At 41.6% G+C, this 18,924-nt stretch overlaps 1 protein-coding gene across 1 annotated transcript in view; it reads left to right on the top strand.

Annotated features, from left to right (window-relative positions):
• Window positions 1-12,157: 12,157 nt before the first annotated feature.
• Window positions 12,158-18,924, top strand: part of LOC129859215 (guanine nucleotide-binding protein G(olf) subunit alpha-like) — a 62,779-nt gene continuing 56,012 nt past the window's right edge. The window contains exon 1 of the mRNA XM_055928702.1: window positions 12,158-12,972. Within this exon, the coding sequence (XP_055784677.1) occupies window positions 12,531-12,972 (442 nt within the window). The 5' untranslated portion in view covers window positions 12,158-12,530. The remainder of the gene's footprint in view (window positions 12,973-18,924) is intronic.

Below are 18,924 nucleotides of genomic sequence, written 5' to 3'. Positions count from 1 at the left end.
TAGGTGTGTCCAAACTTTTGACTGGTACTTTATATATTTGTTTGTAATTTTTACCCCCTTTTTCTCCCCAATTTTCGCGATTACGATATCGTCTCATCACTGCAAATCCCCAAAGGGCTCTGGAGAGGCGAAGGTCGAGTCATGCTTTCTCCGAAACATGACCCGCCAAGCCGCGCTTCTTAACACCCGCTCGCTTAACCTGGAAGCCAGCTGCACCAATGTGTCGGAAGATGCTGGGGACCGGAAGCTAACAATACAAGCGACAAAGAAAAACACCTCAAACTTTATTTCACACTATCAAAAAGATATACATAATACATAGGATATATTATTGCATAACATTATCATCTTTCTATCAATATTAATAGTAAAATCTGTGTTGTATAAGAGTGGCAGCCTGCCTGGAAGGGTTTCCAGTGAAAGTAGTCTGTCTGTATGGTCCTTCACCTAGCCTGGAATGAGAGCTGATTTGGCCTCTGACCCACTGCACAACATGTCATATGAGACCGCAGACGGGCCCATGCCCAGAGGTCACAGTGAGAGAGGGAGACCGAGATGGGGGGCGGGAGACGGAGAGAGATGGGGGGCGGGAGACGGAGAGAGATGGGGGCGGGAGACGGAGAGAGATGGGGGCGGGAGACAGAGAGAGGAATGGGGGGTGGGAGACAGAGGGAGGGAGAAAGCTAGGGGCAGTTGTGTGTGTTGTACATTGTAGAATAATAGTGAAGACAAAACTATGAAATAACACGCATGGAATCATGTAGTAACCAAAAAAGTGTTAAACAAGTTTAAAGCAGCCAACAAGTGCACAGCATATGTGGGAACTCCTTCAAAACTGTTGGAAAAGCATTCCAGGTGAAGCTAGTTGAGAAAATGCCACGAGTGTGCAAAGCTGTCATCAAGGCAAAGGATGGCTACTTTGAAGAATCAAAAATATGAAGAATATATATATATATATATATATATATATATATATATATATATATACACACACAAACACTTTTTTGGTTACTACATGATTCCCTATGTGTTATTTCATAGTTTGATGTCTTCACTAATTGTAAAAAATAAAGCAAAACCCTGGAATGAGTAGGTGTGTCCAAACCTTTGACTGGTACTCTATATAAATAAATGAATATAGTAAATCTAATAGGATTTCTATGACCTCTACACACTGTGGATTCCTTTCTTGCCAGAGGGCCTTTTCACACAAACACACACACACGTTTGGAGGGGTGAAGAAACATCACTTTGAGGCATCATCTCTTTGTTTTCAGAGTGAATAATTTATCGAAGCATCAGCATCACTTTTGCCCACTGTATAATTCTAGGATGTTTTTAATATAGATGTCTTCTGACTTGTCTGACAAAGGCTCTTTATACCTACAGTTTCTCAGTAAGACACACTCCACCACCAGATATCCATTCTCAGGGTGTTGTTCATTAGGGCATGCCGTGGAAAACGTTTTAAAACATTTTGCAATGTAACATTTAAATTAGTCTTTCTTATTGGAGAAGTCTAGGTAATTCCTGTTTGTCTTTTTCTTCCGTTTGATCCCTAATTAACATGACCCAGGGTATCAAGGCACTCAATAGCCCCAACTCATCCACAGAAATCTCTCTTCATGCAATTTGTCTTAGAACAACTTACCTCAACCAGCATATAGAGGGAGAGTATGAATACAGAGAAGTTGTACACTAGTAAAACACCCTTGAGAGAGTACGATGGCCTGTTCCTGTTCCTGTTCATGTGTTGTGGTCCCAGGTATACTATGAGGAGGTAGATGATGGTGAAGGAGAGGGTGGGGAGGTACGAGTCCAATAGAAGCCATACTCTGGAGTCTAAGGAAAGAGAACACAGTGAACGATCGCCGCTTGCCACACCCTAATCTGTTTCACCTGTCTTTGTGCTTGTCTCCACCCCCCTCCAGGTGTCGCCCATCTTCCTCATTATCCCCAGTGTATTTATACCTGTGTTCTCTGTCTGTTGCCAGTTCGTTTTGTTTCGTCAAGCCTACCAGCGTTTTTTCCCGTGCTGATGTCTGTGTCTCGTGCCTGTTTTCTAGCTCTCCCGGTTTTTGACCATTCTGCCTGCCCTGACCCTGAGCCTGCCTGCAGTTCTGTACCTTGTCACACCACCCTGGACTGCTGACTTCTGCATGTCGTTTACCTGCCCCCCTTTTTTTTGTACATTTTGTTTCATTGAAACTGTCTGCATCTGGGTCTTCTCCTGAGCCTTGACACCGCTGGTATCATCATCCAATCACATCTCATTATTACTCCATTGAAACCGTGACTGCTCAACCTGCCATAGGCAATGAGATCTGATATGAAACTCTATTTGAACTGATTATAAACATATATAGTCTGTTGTTAATATGATTTTTATATGATTAGAGTCCCTCATAGTAGCCTAGTTAAATGGTTTATAACTAAATACAAGATAATGCTATAAAGGATAACAAGACTGTTGACGAATTGTTAACAAACTGACATGTAAATAGACTAGTGTTTATACATGACCAGAAACGTCCTACACATGATCTATGATCCAGATAATGTACATTCAAATCAGGTTATTGAATTTCACTATGTCCTTGTCTACGAACTGAATGGTTCATAAACTGAATATGAGAAGAATCTATAAAGAATAACAAGACTGTTGACTAATTGTTAATATAAATAGAGTATGTCACCATGTTCTTGGACTAATGGGGTGTGAAGAAGCTGCTTTGCAAGCTGTCACTGCTTTCATTTTCATAGTTAAGGGTGTTGTTTTTCTACTATGGGGTGGCATTTCTTTTCCATTCCAGCTTCGGCTTGACTCTGGCCAATGGATCTTGTGGAGCTGAGTAGAGGCTATGACTATAAACTAATTACCATCACAACTTTAGGGCAGCACTTCTATCGTAACTTACCTTGAACCTGTTATGTGCAGATAGGTAGTTACAGATTACGTCTGTATCAAAAGTTATAAGTATTCCATAAGTGTATGTATTTACTAATCTATTAGAGTTATGACATAGGCTATTACACCTTAATTACACAGGTGTAAATCCTAATAGGCTTACTTAACAAGGTGATAAGGCACCGCTGTGGAGATTCCTAGTATTCAGAAGGGCCATTCTGATGACATACAGTTTCCTGGATCTAGACTGCTACTCTCCTGCATGTGGTGAGCCTTGAAGGACTCTGTAATGTCAGTCACACGTCAGCTGATGCTACGCTGTAGTCTGAGAAGACTTATTTTTTCAAAAAACATATTTGTAGTTTTTCAACAGCCATATTTGCAGTCTTCATTGGGAAGTACATACCTCTCGCTCCAAACACAGTACAAAAGCATGTTTAACCGCTGGTCCAAACTTTCTAAATGGTTCTGAAAGCAAAAAAAAAAATGAAGTCACTTGCAATAAATGTGTGTGCGTATGTGCCACCGTGTGTCCGGTTTTCTATGGAATTTATCAAAATAATGCACATTACATCATATAACCCATTTTCATGTAAACAGTCTGATTTTAGATGACACATCAAGGTCCTCAAATGCATGGGATAAACGCCTAAAAAGTGGTCTATGTCACATTCAATGATGACTCCTGTTCTTTAAACGTCTTTGGGTTTTAGCAAAGCACTATATAAATACTATGTATTATCAAGCAATGGACAACATGGACTCCTTAGCCATGCAGGAGAAGGAAGTCCTTCCTTCTGTCTGACCTCCCACTCCTCTCCTCCGCTCTCCTCTCCTTTCTTCTCCTACCATCTCCTCCACTTTACTTTCCTCTCCTCCACTCTCCTACCCTTTCCTCCACTCCTCTCCTTACCTTTCCTCTCCTACCCTCTCTTTTCCTCTTCTACCCTCTCCTTTCCTATTCTACCCTCTCCTTTCCTACCCTCTCCTACCCTTTTCTATCCTCGCCTCTCCTCTGCACTCCTATGCTTTCCTCTCTACTCCATTCTTGTCTACTCCTCTCCTCCTCTTTCCTCTGGTCCAGGAAGCTGGCCAGACTAGGCCTACACTCTGGACAAGTGACCTTCAATTATCCATTGATCTATGGCCCCCAGCGCTGACATGAACATAATCAGGTTAAAACACCTGCTTATTTCCATGAAAACGATCTCCCACGTGTAAGTGAAGTGTTATCAGAACAATGCATTCCACCTCCTGTGGGGAGATGACCCAACAGACCAAAGCTGTTATGGGGTGATGGATTTCTGATACAGAGGTGAGGAGTACAACTTGTGGCCTGTCCTCGGCTCTTTGGTGTCACCATATTGACAACTCCTGTCCTGTCCTGTCCAGCAGCACAGTGTCTCTTATCTCATTAAACTAAGCTGAGAGGTAAAACTATCCCTTAGGCCTATAGACAGACAGGCAGGCAGGACTGGCCACTTAGATAGAGAGCCATCAATGAGAGTCAGAGCACATCATTCATTTTACTTTCTCTGAATAACCATCTTTCATATTGTTGAAAAGCCATAACACCGTTCTGCAAGAACTATTGAGCATTTTGTGAAGAAAACAACTGGGTTATTCAAATAATATATAAATGAGAAATGTCATCTCAGCACCCAGAAACAAATCAGCTGTGCAGTCAGGAGGAGATAGGAGAAAAGTAACTTTTTCATACATTTTGGCACACATACCTGTGGTATTGGCCTGAAATACATAGCTTGTTGTGAAGTAGGTCTAGGTATGAAACTTTTCCATATGGTATCCTCTTTTGCTCTCAGATTCTTTACATTGTCACCTGGCTGTCTTGTCTACTCTATGTTTTTTTTGACCTGGCTTAGCTTCAGGCAGGTACTCTAAGCTATAAATACTCAAATTTGGTTCAGATTGTCAGTGTCTCTCCCTACACTAAGTGCAGTGTCTCCTTAAGAATTCCCCCATGGACATTGACAAGGTTATAGTTAGCCCAATTTGTTCCTTTGTATTTTTAATCAAGGAATGAAATGGTGGTATGTATTGGTAAGAAGCTGAGATGGTGGTGACATCAGAAGGGCCAGGATTTAGGATTAGCTGTGACTGGAAGGACAGGGAGCATTTTAGTGTGCATCTCAGTAGTCCAGAGCAGCGTTGTAATTCCTGATATCCCAGCTCCTGGCTGACGGCATCTACAGTATGAAGTCACTCTGACTCTTGTTTAAGGTGTTTAATAACTCATTCAGATGGATTTGGAAGTATTGTTGTGTTTGAACAGGGTTTGTTGTCAATGGTCAACCAGGCCATAACCAACAAAAATGTAGATTCCTTTAAACAATGTAATTGGTTCTTGCTGATAGAAGCACTCAACTAAAAGTGACCAACAAGCAATATATTGCAAGGCATTAACAAAGTACAAAAGACAAAAAATAAATAAAGGTCTGAATGATAAAAAAAAAAAATATATTACATGTTTTCATCATCAGCTTATATCTGACAGAAGACTAGTTCTTGACAGTGAGCACACTGCACAGATTAATAGGCTACATGCCTCATCAAAATACATATGATCTATGCGCCATGCAATAATAGCAGGCTACAACATACAGGTCTTTCAAATCAAATATGAATAGGCTAATATATGTTTTATATGTTCAGCCATCTACAGTAAACAAAATCAGTGCCAATGTAATAAACATGTAGCTAAGTATTGATTCGAGTTTGCAATTTGCACTTCCTATTACCTGCTTCCCATTGCACTGACCCTCTTTCAATTCAAATGGGAGGTCCACATTCCTTGCTGTGACATTCAACTTTTCCAAGTGTTAAAAAGAGATACTGACTCTAGTTCAAGTCAGACAATACTTCCACCTATTCAACGCACATTTAGACAAGCACAAGTATCCAGAGCAACCAAATCCCTTACACTCTCACATCAACAAGGGGTACTGTATCTTCCCTAGAATATGTGGTAAGTCTGTGCCAAACATCACTTTACGCCTAAACATTTCCAATAGATGCCGACAGTAGGCTATAGCCTATAGGCTAGTGTGCTTACCATCTCTTTTTGCTGGGTGTAAGAAGACGAGTATTTGGTACTGCGGAGGTCAAATAGCGTTAAGATTGTGAGGCACGTTACCCTGAAGAGAGACAGATAAGCTAGAGGAAACAGAAGGTGCGCTGTCCGGGGTATCTCGGGATCCGCCTTTATAGCTCGCTGTGGCACGCTTCCACACACCCTACAAAGTATGGCCCGTCATATGCCGGTCTGTGTAGCCATGACAAGGCGGTTGGGGGATGCTGAAATGACCGATAGGGACTGTGACCAATCAAGGCGCACGCCAGCGTGGGCGCGGTTCCAGCAGCGGTGGCAAGGCAATCTAATCATACATTGGAGGCTGCCGCGGTTGGACATGACGGAACAGAGGGGATGGATGGGACGGCATTGTTTTTGTATTGACGACGATGATGCTACTGAATCGGTGTGTGAATCGGTGTGTGTGAGAGAGAACCACTGGATGGATGACACCTGAGCATAGGCTGCGGGCAAGAAAAAGGCAACGTTATTGACCCGACAAAGACAGGACACTTTGCGGGATCAACCTACTATGCTCATTTTCTGCTATGTGGGATGTGAACGGCTGTATCTCCCCTGTAATGCAAATAGTGCATTCAGATGGCCTTATCCAGCAATGTAATCGAATATATTTTTTCAGTGCATTCAGGCAGCTTAGCGTTCATACCTCCAAATGCATTTCAGACTGTTTTTGACTGCTCGGGGAATGAGTGGAATATGAAAAATTAATGGAGAAAATATGATGATGATGTGGGCTATTTTTGCAGTAGGAATATTTTTTCTAAATCCTCTTGCACACACACACACACACACACATATACACACACACACACACACACAACATGCCCATCATATCCCTTTGATGGTATTATCGCTGTATGAATGTTCCTCAAAGACCAATATGCAAACTATTTACCTTCTCCTTTGTATAAACATACAATTTCCTGTGTTTATGTGACCATTACAACACCCTCCACTCTGCAAGAGAACACCTGCAAACTTGCTCTATGTGTACACCATTGCATGGCTTAATACCTTCCTTTGGGATTCATTTGAATAGGCAAACTTCCCAAACATGGAATCTTTACCCATGACACACAAAATGTCCATTGACCAATGCATCCAACTTCAAGGTGTGGTTGTTGATTTGAAAACACTTTGCATAGTGCCAAGTGTTGCCATAAACCCATTCTCAATGCTGTCAGTCAGTGTAGTTCTACCCCGACAAGACAATTACCAAGGTTTATAATATATTAGCCTAATATGATTGGTATTAGTATATATGTTTAGAGTTTATGATTTATTTATGAAATACAAGACTAAACATAATAGAGAGCGCATGAGAAAATATTTACAAGAAAGTATGTTCCACTAGGGCAGGGCTCTCCAGCCCTGGTCAGGGATAACTAACTTCCTGTAGGTTTTCACTCCAAGCCTAATCTACCACACCTGATTCTAACATGTAGCTGGTTGATAAACGGAATCAGGTTAGTTACAAATTGGGCTGGAGCGAAAGCCTACAGGGCGGTAGCTCTCCAGGAATAGGGTTGGAGGAACCTGCCCTAGGGCCTATGCACGGAGGTAAGATCTTAATTTGCTGTCTTTTGTTGCTGAAAATGATCCTGCACTGCAGGAAATGCAGATGAGCTTTGTGATTTACATAAATGAACTGAAAACCCACACTCACACACTGTTGTATTAACAGTATTGCACTGTTCATGTAGTCTACTTTTGGCCGGGTAATAGCCTAACCACCAAAAAAAGCAACATTATGGCCTAAACGTTCAAATCCTGTTGGTGTAGGATTATTTTGCTTTGACAATATAGGTCAAATTAAGATCCCACACCTGTAAATGCTGCAGTGCAGGCTGGGCTGAATTGTGTGCGAGCTGATCGTAATGATCTGTACCTTTGGTGGTGCTGCCACCCTGTGGATATGCAGCTGAAGGTCTTGTGGTGGTTACCAGTTGACAGTCACATGCATTGGAAGTGAGGTGTTTGGAATGAAACTGTTGTCGGTCAACTTAGCCTGGTTCCTGGTCCGTTTGTGCTTTTGTATACTCTGCTGTCATTGTCAAGCCAAACATGTTAATTGACTACAGCTCAGCATTCAACACCACAGTGCCCTCCAAGCTAATCACAAAGCTAAGGCCCCTGGGACTGACCGCCTCCCTCTGCAACTGGATCCTGGACTTCATGTTTGGCTGCCCTCAAGTGGTGAGGGTAGGCAACAACACATCCGCCACGCTGACCCTAAACATGTGGCCTCTCAGGGGTGCGTGCCCCCTCTACTCCCTGTTCACCCACGACTGCATGGCAGTGCACGACTCCAACACCATCATTAAGTTTGCTGACAGCACGACGGTGGTAGGTCTGATCACCAACGACGATGAGACAGCCTATAGGGAGGAGATCAGAGACCTGGTAGTGTGGTGCCAGGACAACAACCTTTCCCGCAATGACAGCAAGACAAAGGAGCCGGTCGTGAATTACAGGAAACGGAGGGCCGAGCACGTCCCCATTCACATCGATGGGGCTGTAGTGGAGCTTGTCGAGAGCTTCAAGTTCCTTGGTGTCTACATCATTTAGGATCTATCATGGTCCACACACACCAACATAGTCGTGAAGAGGGCATAACATGGCATATTTCCCCTCGAGAGGCTGAAAAGATTTGGCATGTGCCCTCAGATAGCTGCACCATTGAGAATATTTTGGCTGGGTGTATCACCGCTTGGTATGGCATTTGTTTGGCATCCGACTGCAAGGCGCTAAAGAGGTTAGTGCGTATGACCCTGTACATCACTGGGACCAAGCTCCCTGCCATCCAGGGCCTCTATACCAGGCTGTGTCAAAGACTCCAGCCACCCAACTCATAAACTGTTTTCTCTGCTGTTGCATGGCAACCGGTACCGATGCACCAAGTCTGGAACCAACAGGACCCTGAACCGCTTCTACCTCCAAGACTGCTAAATAGTTAGTTAAATATTTTGAGGTACAATATGCAGAAATCACCCCTCCATTTCATGGTTGCTAAAATTCGAATAGTTCGCCTAGTTTGACAAAACAAGCAATGTAAAGTGTCGAGAATCATTGTACCATCTAAATCGCTGTGAAATATTTTTTCAATAAGCAAACATATTGTATTTTCAGCTGTTTAAAGCTTGTGTACAAAACCGAAAGTAAAAGAAGCAAAAACTAAACTTAAGAACTGGAAGCATAGAAATAGAGTACATAGAACAGATCTACAGCTTCTTAGACTTGCGCACAACGAGAATGACACCCAAAAAGTTACATATTGCAGCTTTAACCAAAAACCTACCTGGACTATCGGCATTGACCCATTTTGCACTAACTTTTTTGACTCATCACATACGCTGATGCTGCTGTTTATTATATATCCTGTGGCCTAGCCACTTTATTCATAGTGATGTGTACATATCTACCTCAATTGCCTCGTACCCCAATGTATATAGCCAAGTTATCATTACTCATTGTGTATTTATTATTACTTTATATATATACTTTTATATTTACTTTCCATTATTGCTCTCTGCATTGTTGAAAAGGGCCCCCAAGTAAGCATTTCATGTGACAAATACAATTGTATTTTATTTGAGTTGGCAGGAGAGCAGAAACAGACTGGCACCCAGGCTAATGTAAACTCTCATGAGTAATTCATTTTTGTTCACTTTTGACAGTTATTGTCCTCCATTGCGTTCAATGTGTTGCTTACAAGAAGAAGTGTGCCTTGACTTGCAGAAACTAGGCTTGCATGTACAACATTTCTCCACAAGGTGACAACAATGTATCGTTTTAGAGCATGCACCTGTGATGGCCTCACCACAGACACAGCATAGCCATTCCATGGGAATCCCTTTATGACCTTTGTACTGTGACACACCTCACTCTCTGCACTGCACTGGCCCATCCATACAACATTGTTTATTTCCCAAGATATGAGTTATGGTTACCAATCAACAGGACTGTATACTGTCTAGTCATGGAACTGTTTCGATAAGGAAGCTACCGTGCCTTCGGGAGGTATTCATACCCCTTGACTTATTCCAAATTTTGTTGTGCTCAAAGGGATATTCAGTGTCTGCTTTTTTGTGTGCCCTTCTTTGCGAGGCAAGGGAAAACCTCCCTGGTCTTTGTGGTTGAATCTGTGTTTGAAATTCACTGCTTGACTGAGGGACCTTACAGATAATTATATGTGTGGGGTATAAAGATGAGGCAGTCATTAAACAATTGTGCTAAACACTCTTATGCACACAGAGTGAGTCCATGCAACTGTGACTTCTTCAGAATTATTTTACTCCTGAACTTAGTTATGCTTACCATAACAAAGGGGTTGAATATTTATTGACTCAACATTTTGGTTTTTCATTTTTAATTCATTTGTAAAAAATTGGAAAAACATAATTCCACTTTAACATGATGAAATATTGTGTGTAGTAGGCCAGTGACAAATCTACATTTCCTCAATTTTTTTATTCAAGCTGTAACACAACAAAATGTGTGTGATGGCCCCATGGACTCAGTTGATTATTCTTTCTGAAGTAACTCAAGATATCTAGAAAGATGACGTTTATTTTTCTTAGTGATATGATATCATCATAGTCTTATAAAACACCCCCAATTAATGTATGGTCTTATGTGGATAATGCATTGGTGCCAAACTCTCACTTATTTTCTGAGTGCTTAAATTGCATATCTAAAGAGATCAATCACCCCGATGAAGGCTTTAATACCAAAATGTTTTTTAAGTTAATAAAGAAGGACTTTATATTTAATTTCAATTGTCCAATTTTTGGAACATTCAGTTTATTATTCAATTCATACACCTTGGTTGAACTGTGAGGTAGAGGCCGTATACTTTCCCCATTGCTACACAGACCGACTGAGTAGAACATCTATTCTCAGAGCTGTGGGTGTCACACCTCTACCAGGCAATACCAATCTCTTTGGCTCCAAGTTGCTCTTCTTATCTGTTCAAGAGTCTACTGCCCTGCTTTACACAACTAGTTGCACACACTGTAAAAAGTCAATGTAGTACATATGTGGGATCATAATTTGACCTATTTTGTCACAGCAAAATAATCCTGCAGCAACAGGATTTAAATATTTAGTCCATACTATTGCTTTATTGGTGGTTAAGCTAATAGCTGGCCAAAATTATAGGCTACTTTAGGTGCAGGAAAATTCTCAGAAACAAAAGTGTGATCAGATTAAGATCCTGCACCTGTAGACAGAACATTCTGGATATCTCCTTTGGGGAAAGTTCACAGACAATTCAGGCAATCAACACCTATCAGTATTTGGTGCTGACACAATGTTTTATTACCCCTGCATTGTAGAGTCTACTTCAGCCCTGTGGTATCAAATAGGCTTTATTGGTGAACTGCCCAATAAATGTTGAGATCACCATTCAAGGCTGACAGGCTGTGCTGGGCTGGAACCTTTGGTCATTGCTGCTGTAGGAATGGTGTAGACCTACACAGGAATCTACACTCATATGTGTAGTGAGAAGTGCCATTTTAGTTTTCTGGTAACATTTTACTTTAAGCTGACATGTATAATGCATTGGGATGCTGTTATCTGCATTGTAAGACTTGTCATAAGCATGCATGATCCCCATAATGTCTTAAATATCACGTCATAATGTGTTAAATAACATATATTTTCAGATTTCTATCTTTGGGCAAGGTACAAATGGAAACTAAACCAGCAACCATAGAGCTGATGGTAGGACCCTCATCCAAGATAGCCTATCAATAACTGCCATTGTGCCCTTGAGCAAGGCACCCTACACTTTATCCTGAAATGTGTGTGTGGTTGGGTATTGTGACAGCAAAATTATAAATTTCCATAGAAAAATGGGCAGTAAAGTATATATTCTGTTTTATTATAAATGACCTATTATTTCAGCATATAATAAGATCATATGGGCTCTTACAAATAACAAGTAATAAATCATATCTCTTGATAAAGTGTTACCAAAATATTTAGGTTAGGCTATTGTAGGAGAGAATTTGAAAACAATTCTAACAACTGAGCTTTTACTTTGTCCTGGCACACGAATAGTTAAAGTCCATGACTACACCAGTAGTGAATTTAACGCTGACGCCTCACCATGAGGGGGATGCACATACTACTGGCGCCCCTAGAGTCTTCTGGTATAAGAATTCGAGAGCCAGTCCTGGGCGCACACTCTCCCTTGTGTATTTTTTAGATTGTACTTTAGATTTATTTACGGTAAGGTGGACAAGCGGTGGCCACTGTTACAATCAGGTTATCCAACAACTACAGGCTGGCATTGACATACGGGACAAAATGCAAAATGGCTCACATGGTGGCAAGTCCAGAACCGTGATTAGATCCCCTCTGCATTTTGAATTCAACAAGCATCCCAGGACAGGGGAAATGCCACAATGAGTACAGGCGAGCAGGTAGGCCTACCATCTCTCTAGGAATTTTGCGCTTTTCACCTGAAAATTTCCCTTCCATTTTACTAACGGAACAAACCCCACAATGGGACTGTGCTACAGCCTGCGTCTTAGTCTTGACGAATCCAGTGACACCGAGAAACCGGCGGACTGCTCTGTATCGTTACGTTCCAAGGACCTTGACCACGAGGATACAGAGGCATATAATGACATGACACTGCTCAGTGGTTGTTGGTGTCGCCGCGGGGGCCCCAGCAAAGGCAAGCCGAATGCACGAGATGCCCGTAGAGGGGACACGACTAAAGGCGTGCCCATACAGAATGGGGACAATGTTGGAGCTGAGCGCAGCCAGCGGCAACATTTGCTGCAGAAGAAGCTCAGCAAACAGAAACAGAAAACCTTGGACAAAAAGTTATCGGAGGAGAAGGAGGTCAAAAAACAGGCGAAGAAAGTCAGTAAACATATTGACCGAACTCTGAAGGAGCAGAAACGGGAATACGAGCAGACGCATCGTCTGCTTTTACTCGGTAGGTGTGAGATGGCTGGGACTAATACATTGACCAGCCCAGGCTATGTTATCCTTCTACAAACCAATGAGATGTATGTCAGGTCATGAATAGGCTATAGGCTAATTTATTTAATCTATTCACTAGCTTTATCAAAATAAATACATTAAATGAAATAGGCTATGTCCGCTAGGTTCGAGAACCCCTCATACCTCAACCTTGTATTCCCGCGCTATGCAAAAAATGGCCAGTGTAATTAACCCTCTACTGCGCACATTCTTTTTCTTCTGGAAAAATATATATTCCATCCTATTTTAATTTAATGTATCAAAAGTAATAAAATACTTTTACCCCCCCCCCCCCCCCCCCCCACACACACCCAGAATTAGTTTTGCTGTGCCATAAGGGTACTAAAAAAACAAAGAACATCTTGATATTTTAATATATAAATTCAAGTTGGGCATAAACTAGTATTTCACTTCCTCTCAATCCTGATTCTGGGGCCCATTCTTCCTTGCTGCCACTGTAGTCAAGCTCACTGTTCTTACTATCAGAGGATATGAGCCTCCTAACTGCTTTATTAGGGTCCTATCAACCATAGAATGTCCCTGTGTCCACTGCCTGTGAATGTCAGTGGATATGTTGGCAAAAACATTGACCAAGGCCATAATTTTACATCAAATTGCTTTCAAATGGTATTTCATCGAGCATGATATTTCCCTGAAATGTAGCCTAACTGCACAATGTTGCTCTGAATATATATATATATATATATGTTTGTTCAAAACCTATCAAATATGCTTCTTTAGAGGTTACTACACAGCTTGACAATAGAAAATGTGTACTTATCTCTAATTAAACATGTAATATAATGAAATGTGTTGTACCCTTCACTCACACCATGCGCTAACATTGCTCTGCTTCCTGAAAGAAGGTCCCTGCCCCAATTGATACATCATACCAACTTCTGCACCTCATTGGATTGTTTACAGACATTTCATCACATATTGTCATGTGTAGGATATTTTTATATGGTGGGTGAGGGAAAAAAAGGTTTTCTGTTGCCTGAGGGCGATGATGTGCAGTAGAGGGCTAATGCACGGCATACTTCCAACACGCATCATGATGGTCCCTGAGGGCTATGGTCTAGTTGTCCTCTACCAATTAATTCAGCTGTAATATTTAATATATATTTGCATTAATGAATGGACATTGTTCATTAGGCCTGACAATATAGCCTACCAGTGATAATACAGTCACAGGAGTATGGACAATAGTGCATTGATAACAGAATATTAAGTAGGCTACTGGTTCTCATTCCAGGTTGAAGCATTATATGTGCAAAATGTCCTTGAAAATGCACTTGGACTATAGGACAACAGATAAGCAATGGGTTAATCATTGTAGCACAATGCCGTACAAGACACACAGAAGATTTTAAAGGGACACTTCACCCCAAACCTTCAAATGATATTTTCAGTCACTAAAGGAAATTCTACCCTAGGCTAATGCATGTATGCTAACATATGTATTCCACATTTTGTTGTGTTAGAGCCTGAATTCAAAATTGATTAAATATATTGTTTTCTCTCACCCATCTACACACAGTGCCTCATAGTGACAAAGTTAAAACATGTTTTTAGACATTTTTGCAAATGTATTGGAAATGAAATACAGATCTCTAATTTAAATCATTATTCACACCCCTGTGGCAATACTTTGTAGAAGCACCTTTAGCAGCGATTACAGCTTTGAGTCGTCTTGGGTATGTCTGTATCAGCTTTGCACGTCTGGATTTGGGGATTTTCTCCTATTCTTCCATGGAGATTTTCTCAAGCTCTGTTAAATTAGATGGGGAGCAGTTGTGAACAGCAATCTTCAAGTCTTTCTACAGATTTTCAATGGGATTCAAGTCTGGGCTTTGGCTGGGCCACTCAAGGACTTTCACATTCTTGTTCTGAAGACATTCCAGCATTGCTTTGGCTGTATGCTTGGGGTCATTGTCCTGTTGGAAAGTAAATCTTCGCCCCCAGTCTAAGGTTGTTTGTTCTCATCAAGGATTTGTGTGTATTTTGCGCCATTCATTGTTCCTTCTATCTTTACCAGTCTCCCAGTCCCTGCCACTGAAAAGTATCTCCAGAGCATGATGCTGCCACCACCATGCTTCACGGTAGGGATGGTGTTAGACAGGTGATGGGCTGTGCCTGGTTTTCTCCAGACAACGCTTTGCATTCAGGCAAAAGAGTAACATTTTTGTCTCATTATAAGGCAAAAGTTGATGTGGTCTGATCTCAAAATCTTTCACGTGCCTTTTTGCAAACTCTAGGTGTGCTCTCGTGCCTATTTCTCAGGAGTGGCTTCCATTTGGCCACAGTCCCATGAAGCCCAGATTGGTTTAGTGCTATAAAGACTGTTGTCCTTCTGGCAGATTCTCCCATCTCAGCCAAGCAACTCTGTAGTTTTGCCTGAGAGGTCATTGGGTTCTTGGTCACCTCCCTGACCAAGGTCCCTCTTGCCCAGTTGCTCAGTTTGATCGGACGGCCAGAGTCTGGGTAGTTCCATATTATTTCCATTTCCCAATGATGGAGACTGTGCTCTTGGAAACTTTCAGCATTCTAGAGATTGGTTTATACCCTTTCTCAGATACACTGAGTGTACAAAACATTAAGTACACCTGTTCTTCCATGACATACTGACCAGGTGAATCCAGGAGAAAGCTATGATCCCTTATTGATGTCACCTGTTAAATCCACTTAAATTAGCGTAGATGACGGGGAAGAGACAGGTTAAAGAAGGATTTTTAAGCCTTGATACAATTGAGACATGGATTGTGCATGTATTCCATTCAGAGAGTGAATGGGCAAGACAAAAGATTTAAGTGCCTTTGAACGGGTTATGGTAGTAGGTGCCGGCACATTGGTTTGAGTGTGTCAAGAACTGCAACACTGCAGTTTTTCATGCTCAACAGTTTCCCATTTGTATCAAGAATGGTTCACCACCCAAAGGACGTCCAGCCAACGACAGACTAGTGGACAAAAACAGGTAATTGATGAAAGATGACAAAGGAGGCTGACACGAATTGTGCAGAGCAACAGACGGCTACAGTTAGTCAACAGTCCAGTACAACATTGGTGCCAAAAAACCCATAAAAGAATGCACAGCCCGTCTTGCCTTGACACAAATGGGGTATGGCAGCCAACGACCTTAGAGTTCCACTTCTTTCAGCAAAAAACAAGAAACTGTGGTTATAGTGGGCTAATGAACGAAAACACTGGACACTGGAGAATTGGAAAAACATTGCCTGGTCTGGTGAATCCTGGCTCTTGCTGTTTCACGCTGATGGGAGAAAACCACATGAGTACATGCATCCATCATGCAGCGTGTCAACATTGCAGGCTTGTGGTGGTGTTATGGTGTGGGGTGTGTTCAAATTGGAGCAACGTTTGAGTGCCACAGTATATCTGAACATAATTTACCAATCAGGTGCATCCCATCATGACAGGAGGGTATCCATTTGCAAATAGATTTATTTCAGCAGAATAATGCTCCATGCCACAAGACTAGGATGGTCCTGGAATGGTTTCACAAACATGACAGTAGAGTCCATGCCCTGACGAATTGAGGCTGTTCTGAGGGCAAACTCAATATTAGGAAGGTGCTCCTTATGTTTTTACTGTCAGAATTGTGATGAGTCATATACACTATCTCAGAGATCTACAGACAGTTCCTGGGACTTCATGGTATAGTTTCTGTTCTGAAATCAATCAATAAATCAAATGTATTTATAAAGCCCTTTTTTTACATCAGCCGATGACACAAAGTGCTATACACTAAAATGCAGATGCACTGTCAACTGTGGAACCTTATGTAGACAGGTGTGTTTCTTTCTAAATCGTGTCCAAATAATTGAATTAGCCACAGGTTGATTCCAATCAAGTTGTAGCGACATCTCAAGGATGATCAAAGGAAATTGGATGCACCTGTGTGAATACTGTAAATGAGATATTTCTGTATTTAATTTTCAATAAATTAGCTAAAATTTCTAAAAATCTGCTTTCACTTTGTCATTATGGGGTATTGTGTGTAGCTGGATTAGAAAAACAAATATGTAACCCATTTTGAATTCAGGCTGAACACAACAAAATGTGGAATAAATCAAGGGGTATGGATACTTTCTGAAAGCACTACATGCTACCCTGAAGTTGTGGCACACAGGCGTGAAGCACACCAATGGAAATATGCAGTCACTAGTCATTCGTTAGTGACAGTTATAGCCTACCTCACATCCCAACTCATCATGAAACCTCTGATGTGACATGAGGTCATGTGTGTCAGACTATTTCAGGCAAAGAAGAACAGAATAACAGATTTTTTTTTCAAGGCTAGCCTACCACATGCATCCACAGGAATGGCCTACGTTCATCCAGGACCATTTATTCCAAATCAAGCATGGAATCAGTGCTTTCTAACCATGTCATAATGACAGCCCCTAGGTTACCTAGCCTGGCCCCAGATCTGTTTGTGATGTCTTGCCTTGGCGTGACAATTATCATATAGCTGTTGCAAGACTGCGGTAACAGATCTGGGACCAGGCTATGTGTAAACTTCACAGTGGTAGTATCTCAGCATTCTAAGAACTAGCTTATCAAATACCAAGAAGCACACATCAAGTGCTGCTTAACTAGCTGTGGCAGTAGGCTAGTGCATGTGACCTGCTAGTGTCCTGGAACATGGCAATTGGTCAGTCAGTCAGTTCCCCTTATGGAGTCTGGATTTTAAATTAGGATAGCAATCTGTATTTACTGTTTTTGAATAAAAAATTGAGAGCTGGCAGTGAATATTAGAAAATACTTTGCTGACTATTAAACTCACATGGGCTATTGACAAATGAGCTATACCTTGATACAGTCATCTGTAGCTCATTTGGTAGTGCATGATGCTTGTTATGCCAGGGTTGTGGGTTCAATCCCTTGGACAACCCATATGTAAAATGTATGCTTATGACTGTAAGTTGTTTTGGATAAAACCATATTCTAAATGGTTTATATTATTATATACTGTATATATTATACAGCGCATTTGGCAGGTATTCAGACCCCTTGACTTTTTCCCCATTTTACAGCCTTATTCTAAAATGGATTACATTTTTTTGACACACCAGTCTACACACAATACCCCATAATGACAAAGCGAAAACAGGTTTTAGAAATGTTTACAGATTTATTAAAAATAAAAAACAGAAATACCTTATTTACGTAAGTATTCAGACCCTTTGCTATGAGACTCAAAATTGAGCTCAGGTGCATCCTGTTTCCATTGATCATCCTTGAGATGTTTCTACAACTTGATTGGAGTCCAGCTGTGGTAAATGCAATTGATTGGACATGATTTGGAAAGGCACACACCTGTCTATATAAGGTCCCACAGTTGACAGTGCATGTCAGAGCAAAAACCGAGCCATGAGGACGAAGGAATTGTCCGTAGAGCGCCGAGACAGGATTGTGTTGTGGCACAGATCTGGGGAAGGGTAGAATTTTTTTTTTTTTCAGCAATGAAGGTCCCCAAGAACACAGTGGCCTCCATCATTCTTAAATGGAAGCAGTTTGGAACCACCAAGACTCTTCCTAGAGCTGGCCGCCCAGCCAAACTGAACAATCGGGGGAGAAGGGCCTTGGTCAGTTAGGTGACCAAGAACATGATGGTCACTCTGACAGCTCCAGAGTTCCTAATGGAGAGATGGTTGTCCTTCTAGAAGTTTCTCCCATCTCGAGAGAACTCCACCAATCAGGCCTTTATGGTAGCATGGCCAGATGGAAGCCACTCCTCAGTAAAAGGCACATGACAGCCCAGTTGGAGTTTGCCAAAAGGCACCTAAAGACTCAAATCATGAGAAACAAGATTCTCTGGTTTGATGAAACGAAGATTGAAATCTTTGGCCTGTATGCCAAGCGTCACGTCTGGAGGAAACCTCGC

This window comes from Salvelinus fontinalis, chromosome 7 (genome assembly GCF_029448725.1).
Source record: "Salvelinus fontinalis isolate EN_2023a chromosome 7, ASM2944872v1, whole genome shotgun sequence".
Taxonomy (NCBI): Eukaryota; Metazoa; Chordata; class Actinopteri; order Salmoniformes; family Salmonidae; genus Salvelinus; species Salvelinus fontinalis.
This window is presented reverse-complemented; position numbering and strand designations above follow the sequence as displayed.